Source organism: Poecilia reticulata, chromosome 5 (assembly GCF_904066995.2).
Source record: "Poecilia reticulata chromosome 5, P_reticulata-male-v2, whole genome shotgun sequence".
Lineage (NCBI taxonomy): Eukaryota > Metazoa > Chordata > Actinopteri > Cyprinodontiformes > Poeciliidae > Poecilia > Poecilia reticulata.
The window spans coordinates 18,628,797-18,643,761 of record NC_088834.1 but is presented as its reverse complement, the minus strand read 5'-3'; the positions used below and the strand labels follow the sequence as shown (position 1 = coordinate 18,643,761).

The following is a 14,965-nucleotide window of genomic DNA, read 5'->3' as shown; positions in this document are numbered from 1 at the left end:
AGTGCCGTTCTACAAAGTATTTTAAATTAATACCTGTCATTGACACATTTTCTCAAACACATTAATATATCTGTTAGTCAAAGAAATGGGCTAGGGTTAATCACATCACGAGTTTCTAACTCTTGATGTGATTAATTGTTTTGGGGCATTTCTGAATAAAGAGCACAATGTTTTTATTTGATATAAATTATTCTGATCATTTTTATGACATTGATGAACACACGCACTTTTACAGTGTTTGAAGAACATATTTTACAGAATCCCATAATTTAATGTACATTTAACGTTTCAAGACAAGAAAAACTATTTTCTTATATTTTTTATATATTATTGAGAAATGACTTGATTTATAAATCAGTCATCATCAAACATCAAACTACATATTTTTCTTACTTTTTTCCAGAAAAAAAATTATTACAGTATGTCAACTCTGCTATTGACAGCAAAGAGTGAAAATAATTCTAACAGAGTAAATTATTTTTATTTCATTACAGGAGCTACATTAATACACTAATACTTCAGATTGAGATATTTAAAAATACACAAAAAGTGAAAGAATAAAACATACTGTGAACACTGGTCACAGGCAGGGCTTCAGTCTGCTGGTCACACTGGGAGAACTCAGTGACTTCTGAGGGGGTGTTTACACGACAACTATCCAACAAAAACGGAAGTTTTGTTCCATTTTTGTTGGATCGTTTACACGAAAACGTTCTAATTACGATCTGTGTTTACACAGTAACAGTACACATCGAAAATGTGTAATGCTCTCCCTGCGCCTAGTTGGTGCTAGGTTCTATGAAACTTTGAAAGTGTGCATGCGTATAAAAAAAAGTTGTACTTGAAGGCATGTGGATTTGTTTCCCCATCAGGTACAGTTCTCCCATAGATTGGGAGAAAACATAATCTGAAGCATAATCTGCTTCAAATCCACTTTTCAATATTATCTGATTGTTTTTTACATTGTTCTGGTAAAAAACCTTTCTCATCAGATCCAAGACTGCTGCAGACACGCTCATGATCGCCAAGGCCAACAATCCCCTGCAGTATCCAACACAGGGGGTGGAAGTACGGCCCCTGAAAACAATCAAAATCCCAGGTATTACTTTACCCGACATCTTTACTCATGTTGTGTAAAAGTCTTGAGTCATTTCTCATTTCTTAAATATTTGGATTCAAGAAGTCTGACTTTCATTTAATCTTTTAAAGTATTTTCAGTCCAGTTTCCAGATTTCAAAAGGGAGCTCCAAAACTAAACCAGTGTGACTGGTAAACTGCAACAAGAGATTACCACATAAGTCATTATCGCAAGTCATTCATTATGCAGAGAAAGAGGCAAATGATCTCTGTGGTCTCAGTTAGAGCTGCACCGATTGTTTCCTGCCGATTACCAATCTGTTAAAAATCCTGACCTGCCGATTCCGATTTTGTCTGACGCCAATTTTTTTGTCTTAAATGTTGCTAAGTATAGCAAAAGTTGATGAGTTGCCAACAATGTGGTGACTGTTAATTGTAAACATATAGACATGATCTGGTGGGCTGGTCAGTTAGTCAAACGCTCAAAGAGCAGGGAAGACAGTAGTTGAATTAAATACCTTTGCAGAGGTAAATAAGATCGGCTTCACATGTAAAAATCGTCCAATCACCATTTCCCAAAATTAGGGAAATTGGCTGGCCAATAAATTGGTGTCAGTGTATAGAGACAATTACTTAAAGCAGAGCCTGTCTATCCATCCATCTGGGTGTTCATGCATTGTTCTGTTCATTCATCCTTTGCTAGTCCATCCATTTTACCCCCAGTCTGTGTGTGTGTAATGTCAGCAGATAAGTTTCTTGAAATACAGGCAAGTAATGATGAGACAGGACAACGGGATGGTGCATCTTTAGGTCTTATCGCTCATATTTCAAGAAATATTACAGACACATTGATGGTATATTAATAAAAATTCCCTGAGCTGCTAAGAAAAAACTGGGGCAGTGCTAGATGATCAACTCAGGAGTATTGCATCTATCAAGATTTACAACCAAAGCAAACAAAGGAGGGCTAAGCTGTGTACGACCTCAATAAATCCTGGTTGATTATTGGAAAAAAAGTCTGAATCAATAGTATGAAGAAATATTTGTTGTTTTTCCCCAAAAAACACTGTCTAAAGATTATTGTAACTTTCCACTAGTGATGGGCAGGTGAAGCCTCATTGGTATCCCAGCCAGCATACCTAGGTGGACCTCATATGGGGAAAAGGATGGGTTTGCCCGTATATGGACCTACATGGGAAAACCCATATGGGACCCATATTGTCTGCTCTCCTTTTCCCATATGGGGTCCACCTAGATATGCTGGCAGGGGTGTAGCACATTTACCAAACTGACAACAGTGTGTTGAAACTGTGTCACTTGCAGTGGCATCTGCTGGATTTAAAAAGTCATTGCAGGCAAATTCAATAAAGACTGGAAACAGACAGAACAATGTTCAATCACATGTTTTTATTTAGAATCAGCTGCTGTAACAGCTTTGGGTCAAACTATATCATTGTAATTAGGGTGATTTGCAAGAACATTAGAATACAAATAAAACAATCATGAACTGGGAGCAGATGGCTGAGCTGAACGGACAGTTCAATCGCCTCAACCGATTCATCCCCCTCATGCCGAGCATGTGGATACCTCAGCATTGTGGAAGAGCTCAGGTTACAGAAAGACAAAAACTGGGAGCAAATCCTAAATTTTTCACTTGACAATATACATAAAAGTTAATCCATGTAAACCAACTCAAATATCTCATGTAAAGGAATTTGAATAATCCGTAAGAAAAATGATCAAAAGGAGAAATGAGCACAGAATAACAACAACTAACGGTCCTTATTGTTTCAGGCTTGGCCTTGCACGACCTTCCCAGAGACCATTACATGGTGAGCATCCTTCTGTTTTATTTTCTGCTGTCCAGATTTGTTAATGTCTGTCACTTTTTCCATTTTGTTTTCCATCCTGCTGCAGATAAGCATCACTGCCACACTAGGAACTCTAAACGTAGCAGCAGAAGTGGAGGGAGTGAAAATAAAAGGTGATGGAGGGATGCATATGAGTCTGACCAGCAGTTTGCTGCTGAACTTGAACAGACAGCTGCAGTTTGTCACCTACACAAACACCATGTTTCATCCCAACACTGCAGACACAGGTAAGACCTCTTCATATTTAGAAGGGGGATTGATAAAAATATTAGCAAATCAATTGGTTTTGCCCATTTCTATATTTGTATAAAATCCTCTTTCAGTTTGCAGACAATGAAGCTATTCTAAGATGGTTTATGATGGTTTGAACCTTGATATTTGCTGGTGTATAAATTACCATCACCATGTTTTCATTTTTCCTGGTTGTGATGTTTTAGTCAGCACAAGAAATTTGTAGGCCAGCTGGAGCTCAATAGCGGGATGGAATCGATATTGGAGAAATTTCTAGTTTCAGTCCGGCAGAACAGTTGCACTCATTTGGATGATTGGAATCAATAGAGAAGTAAAATCTACCCGTTCTAAACTTCCTGTTATTGGATGTGTGTCACAGGGCCGTGCAGAGACTACTAAAGGGGCAGGTGCTCAACAACAAAAAAAAGGGCACATCTAACCGCATTCTAGGACAAAATATTAACAAAGCCACTCAGCTTTCAGAGTTTAATAAACAATGATAAATTACAAAAATGTGACATATACAATAAAAGCTAACGAACATCTCCATATAGAGCATAACACTGTGCCTATGTGTAACACTCGCTATGGGTTTACAGTTAATCCACTTGTAGTAAGACCAGAGCTAGGTTCGGCTACTGGAGTAGTGAGAAGTGTATTTTGAATTAATGACCACAGACCAAAGAAAATTAAGGTAAAACAGCTGGCTTATTATTTGTTGAAAGAACAATAAAAGAATAAACAACAACAATGTTACACAATTAACACACAATGACACAATTCCAAAAATAGTTTCCAGTTTCTTTCAGAATATTTTATAAATTTAAATTAAGGATACCATTTATCTGACCTAGGTTATAGATCTAGTTAATACTATTTATCTATTTTAATTTACAGTTTGTTTTAATCTGTTTAATCTATTTTAGTTCTTTGGTGTTTCCCTTAAGAAGTTAGAAAAGAAAAAAACAATAACAGCAAAACAACAAAACACAGCAGAACAATTCAGCAAAGACAGGTCAAACTGTGCTTCAGATTGATGTCTTGTTTCCTCCGATGATCCAACAGTTAATTCTGTTTCGGTGACCCACTGCTAATGCGCACGACAACATAGGCAGGTCATACCAAGTTGCGGGGTTGGCAATGTCCAGCAGAGGGCGTAGCTCCTACTGGATGGTCATTAAGCTCCGGGTTGGCTCGCCATCTCGTTCTCCTTAGGAAGATCCATCTGTCGAGAAAAGTCGAGCTCATCCCACTTCCCCATGCTGGAGATTTTAGTTTAATAGTAATAATAAATAAAATTACCTTAAAATTAATTACACAGTGACATCAAGACCCAACAGTAGAGTCAGACTGTAATAAAATGAATCTGGTTGTGTGTGTTGTTATTGTGTCCTGCAAACTTTGCTTTAATTCTACTTTTTTCTATTTAATCATAAAAAATCAAAGTCAGGCAGAAAGAGAGTCATGAAACAGGAAGAGCTGGTTTTCTGAAGAAAAGGGGAAGTTTCTATCTTGCATCAGGCTAAAAATAATTCAGACCATTCCTTATTTTAAAGCATTAAAGGTTTTTAAAGAATAAAATCTAAACATTTTGAGTAATTGGATAAAACCCAGAGTAAAATACTTAAAATAATGACTTATAATTATGCCAATAATTAATATTGGTTTAACCAGTGGTTGATGTTGGTTTGATTATAAGAATATTTACACTTACTCTTACACTTGTGGAAGTACTTAAAGGTAAAACAAGAAACTGTAACATGGTATCGGATAATTAGAATAATGGGTATTCTTGGTTTCTTGTCAGAAATGTCTGTAATAACTCACATTATGATTATAATAAGAGTAACTAATAAGTTATGGTTATTATAACATTATAAATGAATGTTAAATCAAAAAGGTTATAAATGTGATTTTGACATTGAACTTGAAAAGGTGTAAAATGTTGTAACTGTAATTAAAGGTCACTGATGTTGTGTTGAAGGTAGATGGTAGGTGAAAGGTCAGGGGAAAAGAGGAACTGATAGGAGAGCGGAGGTGACCAAGGCCTTATTGCTAAACTTCAACTTGCCTAAGAAAAGGTTGGGCAGGAATGTTGAGCAACTTGGGGACATTAGAACAGACATCAGGTCATGAGGTCTCCAAGGTGATGGATATGAGATCATCTGTCCAAGCAGTCAGCCAATGAGACAGGCACAGCAACAAAGCTAGCCAATGTAAACGCACCAAAAGGGTGGATAAACCCTTTATAAGGTGGGTGCAAAAGAGGAATCTTTGGTTGGATCCTTCAGGCAGCTTCGAGCCAAGACGGAGATGGACAAAGAACTCTGCAGCTGAAGAAGAGCCGGGGCCACAGAGCCGGAGACTGTTCTGCACATGGGGACCAACCCGTTAGCCCCGCAACATGTGGCTTCAAATCGCACTTCTCTCATCAGCTGGGTTTAGACCCCCAAAGACAAAGACCAAGGCAAAGATGAAGACAAAGATAAAGACAAAGGCAAAGAACAAAGGCAAAGAGGAAGAACTGGTGTGTTCCTTCCGTGGGACCAGGAAGATCGTGAGACGAGGAGAAGGGAGCTACAGAGCTGCAAGACAAGAAGCTGAGGACCGCTACACGCATGAGGAAGTCACCCTGAGGCCCGAGACCTGCCGCTCTAAGTCAGTACTCTTCCTGTACTGGGAACCTCCTGCTGCTGCAACACCTTCTTCATCATCAGGCCAGTTCTGGGGTTCAAAATGCCAAACTCTGTCCGTCTCTCTCAAAGTTTCCCTTTTTTAGTTCTCAGTGTCAGCATTAGGGAAAGATAGGCTAGATTATTGATTTTACTTATTTGATTATTTCTGCTACTGAATTAAGCTGTACTGACCCTTGCAAAATTGCCTTACTAATAAAATAATTAGCATTTAAGAAAATCTAAAAGATGTTGTGGACATTCAATTAATGAGTCACCTTAAAGTTCTTTGATGGTCATAAAATAGCTATGAAGTTTGATTCTGGGAGGAAAAAGTAGAAATGTTTTATAGGTTGCTTTTAGCCAAAACTAAAACAACACCCTTGGGACTCGCCCGAGTCACTAAAACCAACCTGGTTCAGTAACAAGTGCAAGTTGTAATAAAGAGAAAGAGCGACCGTTAACAGGTGTGCTCTGTGAAGCTAGCTTATTGCAGGCTGCTCAATCTGGCTAATTCACAGGGTGAAGAAGGGTGGGACATCTGGAGGGGGAGGTCGTTAGAAACCAGGCTAGTCTTTCTCGATGCCAGCTTAAACAGAGTTTACTCAGTTCTGAACAGGGTAAATCCTATCAGATTTAGAAAACTCAAATTACCCGTTAGATGGAGAGCTGGCTGCACATCTCCCTCCTCTGAGAAGGGGAAGTAGAGAGAGAGAGAAGGGGAGGGAGGTGTTGCACAATAACACATCTCAGTGATGATCTGAGACTCCTTAGTCCAAATCCCAGCCGAACGTAAGAAAGAAAGCTGGTTTATACAGCTTCTCTAATCAATTAAAATATCAAAAATCAAATACAGCAATTATAATGTCTCTAATTGTTGCTCTTTTTTTATATATATTTTTTAACAGTTTTAAAATCGATTAATTCCCTATTTATTTTCCTATTTATTTACTTTCTATTTATCTAATTTACTATTATTTTATGACGAGGCTATTTCAACCTGGGTTACATATGTAAGATATTTTATTAGTAATTTCTTTCTGCAGGTCTATTTTGTTATAGGAAAGTATTGCAATATTCAAACCCGCAATTTAGCAAGATATGTAAATCAGAGCTAGACCATACATATTTTGTCTTTACAGAATTACACTATTAAAAATATAAACAAGGGCACAATGCAACCTTTTAGTGAACTGTAATCTATATAAAAAGAGCTGCCTGTTTGCTGCAGTGGAGATGAAGATGGTCCATTCAGGAAAGCGGAGCTGCATCAAGCTTTAACGTGGAACTGCAGAAAAACAAAAAATAAATAAATAAATTTTGAATTGTTAATGCATGCCACCATGAGAAAGCCTACTGAGTTTTGCTTAAAAAAACTTTTAAAAAAATTTAAATCACACATTTTTGACTCATGAAGTTAACTTTCTTTTTGCAAAACACAATAGCTAAGTTTTTATTTGTGACTCAAGTTTTGCTTGTGATTCTCACATGACGCCTTGAGTAGGGCCTAAAATCACAACAAAAGATTTCTGAATGTTTGTTTGGTAAAATTAGTGTATTTTTTTAAAGTATTTTAAACAATTTTTTTTATTTTACTTAACTGAGGTTAGTTTTTTTTTCCATTGAATAATTGGGGAACAAATTTAACTACATACTCTGCAAACCAGACCCTAAAATTAAAGTCTGGGTTGAGTTTTTTCCCCTTCATTAATGTCACTCTTATTCCATTCATTATATCTATCCTGGTAATTCAGGGTGCGTGATATTTAATTCTAAATTATTATCTTTATTGGACTTTTATTTCAGAGCTATTCTCCTTCAAAATACATTTACCTAACGCTAGAATAAATGAAATGTACATTATGCAGCAAAGGAAATTAGAAGACATATATCCATTATGGTGTTGATCGGTTTTGGACGGGCGATGTGCCCTTATTGCATAAGCGATACTGAAGAATGATATCATTAAAGATACAGGGGGGAAGCTTTTTAGTTATCTTGCTTTGCTAGCAAAGTCGTTAGCTATGGTAGCTAATAGCGCAACAACAACAGCCTAATATCTGTATGATAGAAATACTGGATAAGAACAGTTTTTCCTCACCTGGCTGTCTCCTCCCGCTCAGTGGTTCTTGAGAGAAAGGCAGATGCAGAGGCCTGTCAGTGTCTGTTGTATTTCATTACCTCTCTGCTTAAACCGCAACTCCGTGCTGAAGCAGAAACGATATGTTCAACGTTTTCCGTTATTTGACAAGTAGCAAGTCTACTCCACTTTATTCACCAAAAACGTTTTTTTAATTCACCAAAAACTGTTCTGTAATCTGGAACGTTCGCTACATTGAGCTCCGCAGTTAGCCACCTTATCTCACTGCGTGAGAGGCAATTGCGTCATGCGTCACGGGAAAAAGATAAACGGTAACCGGGTTGTAATTAATCAAGTAAAAACCCGGCCTTGGCTTTTTTGAATCAACAAGAAAACATCCGATCTTGGAGTTTGTCTCAACGATCTCAATTCTGCCGATAGCTGTGTAAACTTTGGAGGAACCCTCGCCTTTGTTCTTCGGACGCCGACAGCGGGAGGAAAGGGCAACGCCCACAAGCCATGAAGGTGCCTCACCTACAAACACTCAAGTCTTTCTTCAACGAAATCGGTATGTACGATGATTGCTAATGCTGTAAAGGAAAACGGCCAAACGAGAGGAGTTTGATGATGGCGATCAACGTTACAAGTTCGTCGTCATGAAGATGAATAAAAGACCGAGTTACAGCGCTACACCTTTACGCACCGCCAGTGGGTTTAAAATAAACAAAGTAAAGACAACAAAACTGCAAGTAGTTCAAGGTGTTTTCGCCAAAATGTCTGATGTGTCGAAAGCACAGTTGACCAGGAGTGAGTTGGAGGTTTCATCCAAACGAACTATTAAACTGACAGAGAAAGGCTTAACGTCCTATATTACAACATGCCAAGATAAAAAGAAATGCTAAATTGAAGCAAGCAAGACGAATAATGGACGATTTGAATATTTTGATGGAGTCAAATGATAAAGTTGACTCGGTGAATTCTCTTCTTGCTACATTTATTCGGTGTTTTCAAGATGCAGAGGTGTCGCATAAAAACTTGACAAGTTTGCCACTCCCATCTGATGAACTCATGAAACAAAATGAACATTTTCTTGAGTTTACCGAGCTTGTCAGGGGCTGGTTGTGTGAATTGGGTAAGCCCTTTGTTCAACCAAGTGCAGATGATTATGACAAAGTCAGAAATGATGACGTAATGAATCCTGAAGACAGCGCTTCCTGTGTTCACTCTGTAAAGTCTAGAACAGGCTCTCGGGTGTCCCGTGTTTCCTCCACTTCATCGGCTCGTATTAAAACGGAGGCCGAGAGAGCAGCGCTGCTGGAGCGGGCTGCTGCGCTCAAGAAGAAACATCAGAAGCGCTGGAGGAAAAGCTGAAACGAGAAAAGGAGCAACTTGAACTTGAGACGGAGTTGGCAGCTGCTAATGCGAAACTTCGTGTGTTCGAAATAAATTCACAGTGTGGCTCAAAATGTTTTGATGGCATGAATTCCTATGTTGAAAAGCGCAACTCCAATTCGGCGCTAAAACTTAATCCATGGGCCGATGCATTTGTTCCAGAGAAAATATGGACGATGTTAGAATCTCCTCCGTCATCTCTGAGCAACCAGTTGTCCGGCTGAAACAAAAGCCAGCAATTCAAATCGTTCATAAGCCACAAAGTCTCTGTGATCAATTAACTGTTCATCTAAATCCGAACACAAGCAGGCAGCAGCGACCAGATCAACAAACGGGTCAACAAGCCAGTATTATTGACATCATGCTGCGGCAGAATGACATCACTGCCATGTTGGTTCAGCAAAACCAAAACTCTCTTGCCACCAAGAAACATCCCCGTTTTTGATGGCGATCCTCTTCAATATAAATCATTTATAAGAGCGTTTGAAAACAGCGTTGAGGCCAAAACGTCCAACATGAGTGACTGTTTGCACTTTCTAGAACAATACACCAGGGGGCAGCCTAGAGATCTTGTGCATAGTTGCCAGCATTTACCATCAGACCTGGGCTATCTTAAAGCTAAAAGTCTTCTTTCTGAGCATTTTGGAAATGAATATAAAATTGCACAGGCCTATATGGACAAAATTAACAACTGGCCAGCTATTAAAAATGAGGTCATTAAATCACTGCAAGCATTCTCTCTGTATCTTAAGGGATGCTCAAACTTAACAGAACACTTCATTTATATGAAGTAACTGGATTTGCCATCTAATATGAGGAGCATAATCCTAAAGCTTCCCTATAAAATGAGGGAAAGCTGGAGAAATGTAGCCTGTGACCTGCAGGAAAGCAGGGGTCAGAGGGCATTATTCACTGATCTTGTTGTGTTTATTGAAAAACAAGTTAAAGTTGTATCTGATCCACTGTTTGGTAACATTATGGACAATCAACAGTTCAACTCCAGAAACAGCAGCTTTACCAAACAGAAAAGTGGAAGTAGCTTTGCTACGAATGTTGTTGCAGTGAAGAATGAGTGTCCATCTGGAGATGAGAGCAGGTCTTCAATAAGCCACAGCTTGTCTCCTAAGCAATCATACTGCTGACAAGTGCTTCAAGTTTAAAGACAAGCCACATAAAAATAAAGTAAACTTCATTAAGGAAAAAGGCATGTGTTTTAGCTGCTTAAAGGTGGGACACAAGCAGAGAATGCAGAGGTCGTTTGGTCTGTTCTGTTTGTCGCCAGCAGCATCCCAGTGTCCTGCACATCGACGAGGAGAGCACAGGAATTTTCTCCAGACATCCACAGAATCCTCTGAGTACCACCTCCACAATGACTCAGACCTGCAGTCATGTCAGGGTCTGTGATGAAGATGATTCAAACCTTTCTATTGTTGCAGTTCCAAGTCAGGAGTCCAAAAACCAACACCACTGTGCAGACGTATGTATTTTTGTACCTGGGCAGCACAGGAATATTCTGCACTGAAAGTTTGGCCCGAAAGCTGCAACTGAAAGGAAAAAGAACAAGTATCCAGCTGCAAACAATGGGACATAAAGACATTGTGAGTACAAACATCATCTCTGGACTCCAAGTAGCAGCACTTGATAAAGATGATTTCATTGACCTTACAGATGTCATGACACAGAAACTAATGCCTGTTTCAAAGTGGAATGTTCCACACCAGGAGGACATTGATAAGTGGCCATACCTGCAAAGCATCAAGCTCCACAACATAGATGCTGATGTAGATCTGCTCATTGGCACAAATGCATTTAAAGTAATGGAGCCATGGGAGCTGATCAACAGTCAGGATGAAGGCAGTTTGGACCAGAGTTGGATGGGTCATCAATGGTCCACTCCGGAGTGAAAGAAACAAAACAGGCTGCCATTCTTTCACTGCAAACAGGATTTCTATTAAACACCTGGAAACGATGTTGACTGAATGCAATCATGACTTCAATGAAAAAACATCCCAACAGCAGATTGAAATGTCCAGAGACATCAAGTTTATGAATGTCATGAACAATTCAGCACAATTAAAAAATGAACATTATTGCATCGATTTGCCTTTTAAGGCTGAAAATTCAATCTTGCCTGTAAAGTGTTGTGTTGCAGAGCGTCTTCCAAGCCTGAAAGGAAAGTTTTCAAAGAACCGGATCACAGTCCTAAAGAACATCTGTGATGAAGCAGAGGGCAAGAACATCAACCTGGGAAAAGATGCTACCAGCTTGTCTTCCCAGTTCCATGATGAACAGGAGTTGCTGGCTGAGGAGATTCGCCAGAACCTGCAGATTTCTACAAATCTAGGTCAAGCAGAAGATGACCAGAACAGACTGCAGGAGCATTTGGAGGAAGAAGAGGATGCCCATCTAAAGCTTCAGATGGAGAAGGTGACCGGTGAAGGAAAGATGGCGCTAGAAGACAACCAGCTGCATGAACTTGGTCCAGTGGCTGGTAATGGAGTCCTCAAAGTGGGTGGACATCTTGGAGGATGTTCTTTTATGATGGTAAAATAGCTATTTTTTTAAAAAGCATTTTGGGTTTACAGCCTTGCAGGATCATACAGAGGCGGTGTGAGTTAATGAGTGTTGGTCTGACACTAAAACAGTGTAAATGAACAAAGAGCCTCGGGGACTGGATGCTACGAACAGCGGAGACGACAAACAGGCTCTCTGAGCAGAAAGGAAGTCATTTCTGAGGAAAGAGCCACTGGTTGTTTTTCAAAGCTGTAGACAAAAAACAGCCATGAGTGAAGATTAATGTGAAGCATAAAAACATCTAAGCAGAAGCAGCAAGACTGGTTCTTAAAGTCACACTAAAGTATGAATAAACTGTTTTTATTTATTTACCGCGTTAATCCTCTCAACTGGACATAACATTTGGCACTGGAAGATGAGACGTGAATTAAACACAATCTGTTTCTCTCCACTAGAGGGCGGTGCAACACCAGTAGATTAAATGTTCACAAACATCAAAAAAATTCACAATAGAGTATCTGGTTCCTTAAGGGAGAAGATAAACGAAACTCGGTTTTGGAGCCCTTAGTTCTGTTAACAATGTGGACCGGCTGCAATCAGCAGTCCGACCATTAGATCATTCGCACACGTGCTACAAACTTATTGCATCTCCAGCAGTGCTGTTTACATTGTATACATGAATAATATAGGATACATTTATTGGCCAACTGATTTATTGACCAGGTGATTTCTGGGCGCCGATTTCCTTAATTTTGGGGGATCGTGATTGGCCGATACTTGCATGTGAAGAGGAGATGGACGATGATTTCATCTATGTGGTAACTCGATTAATGGTGTAGAGGCACCTGCCTCTACAGTTCAGGTGGCTGAAAGTCAATGTACTCTCCCTGTTCTCAATCAATCTGCCTCTACAGTTGTTCAAGAGACTGGAGAAAGCTTGGGTCCCCTCAGAAGGATGACAAGGAAAACAGCCAGTTATCATTCAAAACCCCATCACCTTCAAGAGAGGCCAAGATGTAGGGCAGAGGGGGCTACAGTTTTGCAGATCACTGGTGCTAGCAGTGTGGCTGACATTTTTCAACCATGGTGTTGGTAGTATCTGTATATTGACGGGTCATCAATACAAAAGCTGGGGTAGATTATAGCTGGGGGATCTTGTCCCGGAAATATGCTGCTACGCACTCTTCCTCTTGCCGTATATGAAAGACGGCGCTGTGACAGAGCACAAATGGTTTGTAAGGGGGACAGGTAATCAGTATTCGCATTTAAAAGCAGGTAGATCACTGATTAGATCAGATCCCAGGCTGACTCTTGCAGAGAGGTGTATTTAACATTAACAGAGAGTCATGAAACGGGAAGAGCAGGTTTCCTGAAGAAAGAGGAAGTAAGCTTCCAGCCTGCATGAGTATAAAAATAGTTCAGACCATTTCTTGTTTTAAGCATTAAAGGTTTAAAGAATAAAATCTAAACATTTTGAGTAATTGGATAAAACCCAGAGTAAAATACTTAAATTAATAATAATAACTTATAATTAGGCCAATAATTAATATTGGTTTAACCAGTGGTTAATATTGGTTTGATTATAAAAATATTTAAGCTTATTCTTACACTTGTGGAAGTACTTACAGGTGAAACAAGTAACTAACTTGGTGTCAAATAATTAGAATAATGGCTTTTCCTTGGTTTCTTTTCAGACATGTTTGTAATGACTCACATTCTGATTATAATAAGAGTAACTCATAAGTTATGGTTATTATAATATTATAAATGAATGTTAAACCAGAGAAACTAAAAGGTTATAAATGTGATTTTGATGAACTGGAAATGGTGTAAAATGTGTAACTAATTAAAGGTCACTGATGTTGTGTTGGAGGTAGATGGTAGGGTGAAAGGTCAGGGGAAAGAGGAACTGATGGGAGAGCAGAGGTAACCAAGGCCTTATTGCTAAACTTTAACTTTCCTAAAAAAGAGGTTGGACAGGCAACAGTAGGAGGACTGTTGAGCAACTCGGGGTCATTAGAACAGAGATCAGGTCATCATGTCTCCAAGACGGTGATGGATATGAGATCATCTGTCCAAGTAGTCAGCCAATGAGACAGGCACAGCAACAAAGCTAGCCAATGCATATGCACCAAAAGCGTGGATAAACCCTTTATAAGGTGGGTGCAAAAGAGGAATCTTTGGTTGGATCCTTCAGGCAGCTTCAAGCCAAGATCGAGATGGACAAAGAACTCTGCAGCTGAAGAAGAGCCGGGGACACAGAGCCGAAGACTGTCCTGCGCATGAGGACCAACCCGTTAGCCCTGCAACATGTGGCTTCAAATTGCACTTCTTTCATCAGCTGGGTTCAGACCCCAAAGAAAAAGACCAAGGCAAAGATAAAGACAAAGGCAAAGAACAAAGGCAAAGAGGAGGAACTGGTGTGTTCCTTCCGTGGGACTAGGAAGATCGTGGGACGAGGAGAAGGGAGCTACAGAGCTGCAAGACAAGAAGCTGAGGACCGCTACACGCATGAGGAAGTTACCCTGAGGCCCGGGACCTGCCGCTCTAAGTCAGTACTCTTCCTGTCCTGGGAGCCTCCTGCTGCTGCAACACCTTCTTCATCATCAGGCCATTTCTGGGGTTCAAGATGCCAAACTCCGTCCGTCTTTCTCAAAGTTTCCCTTTTTTAGTTTACAGTGTCAGCAATAGGGAAAGATAGGCTAGATTATTGATTTTACTTATTTTATTAAATCTGCTACTGAATTAAGCTGTATTGACACTTGCAAAATTGCCTTACTAATAAAATAATTAGCATTAAGAAAATCTAAAAGATGTTGTGGACATTCAACTAATTAGTCAACTTACAGTTTTTTGATGGTTGTAAAATAGCTATGAAGTTTGATTCTGGGAGGAAAAAGTGGAAAATGTTTTATAGGTTGCTTTTAGCCAAAACAACACCCTTGGGACTCACACAAGTCACTAAAACCAACCTGGTTCATTGACAAGTGCAAGTTGTAATAAAGAGAGTGACCGTTAACAGGTGTGCTCTGTGAAACTAGTTGATTGCAGGCTGCTCAATCTGGCTAATTCACAGGGTGAAGAAGGGTGGGACATCTGGAGGGGGAGGTCGTCAGAAACCAGGCTAG

The 14,965-nt window shown here is 39.5% G+C and overlaps 1 protein-coding gene across 1 annotated transcript in view; it reads left to right on the top strand.

Moving 5' to 3' along the window:
* Window positions 1–14,965, top strand: part of LOC145551712 (beta-1,4 N-acetylgalactosaminyltransferase 1-like) — a 59,139-nt gene that overhangs the window by 2,806 nt on the left and 41,368 nt on the right. The window contains exons 3-5 of the mRNA XM_081607221.1: window positions 993–1,099; window positions 2,872–2,909; window positions 2,995–3,175. Of these exons, the coding sequence (XP_081463347.1) occupies window positions 993–1,099; window positions 2,872–2,909; window positions 2,995–3,175 (326 nt within the window). The remainder of the gene's footprint in view (window positions 1–992; window positions 1,100–2,871; window positions 2,910–2,994; window positions 3,176–14,965) is intronic.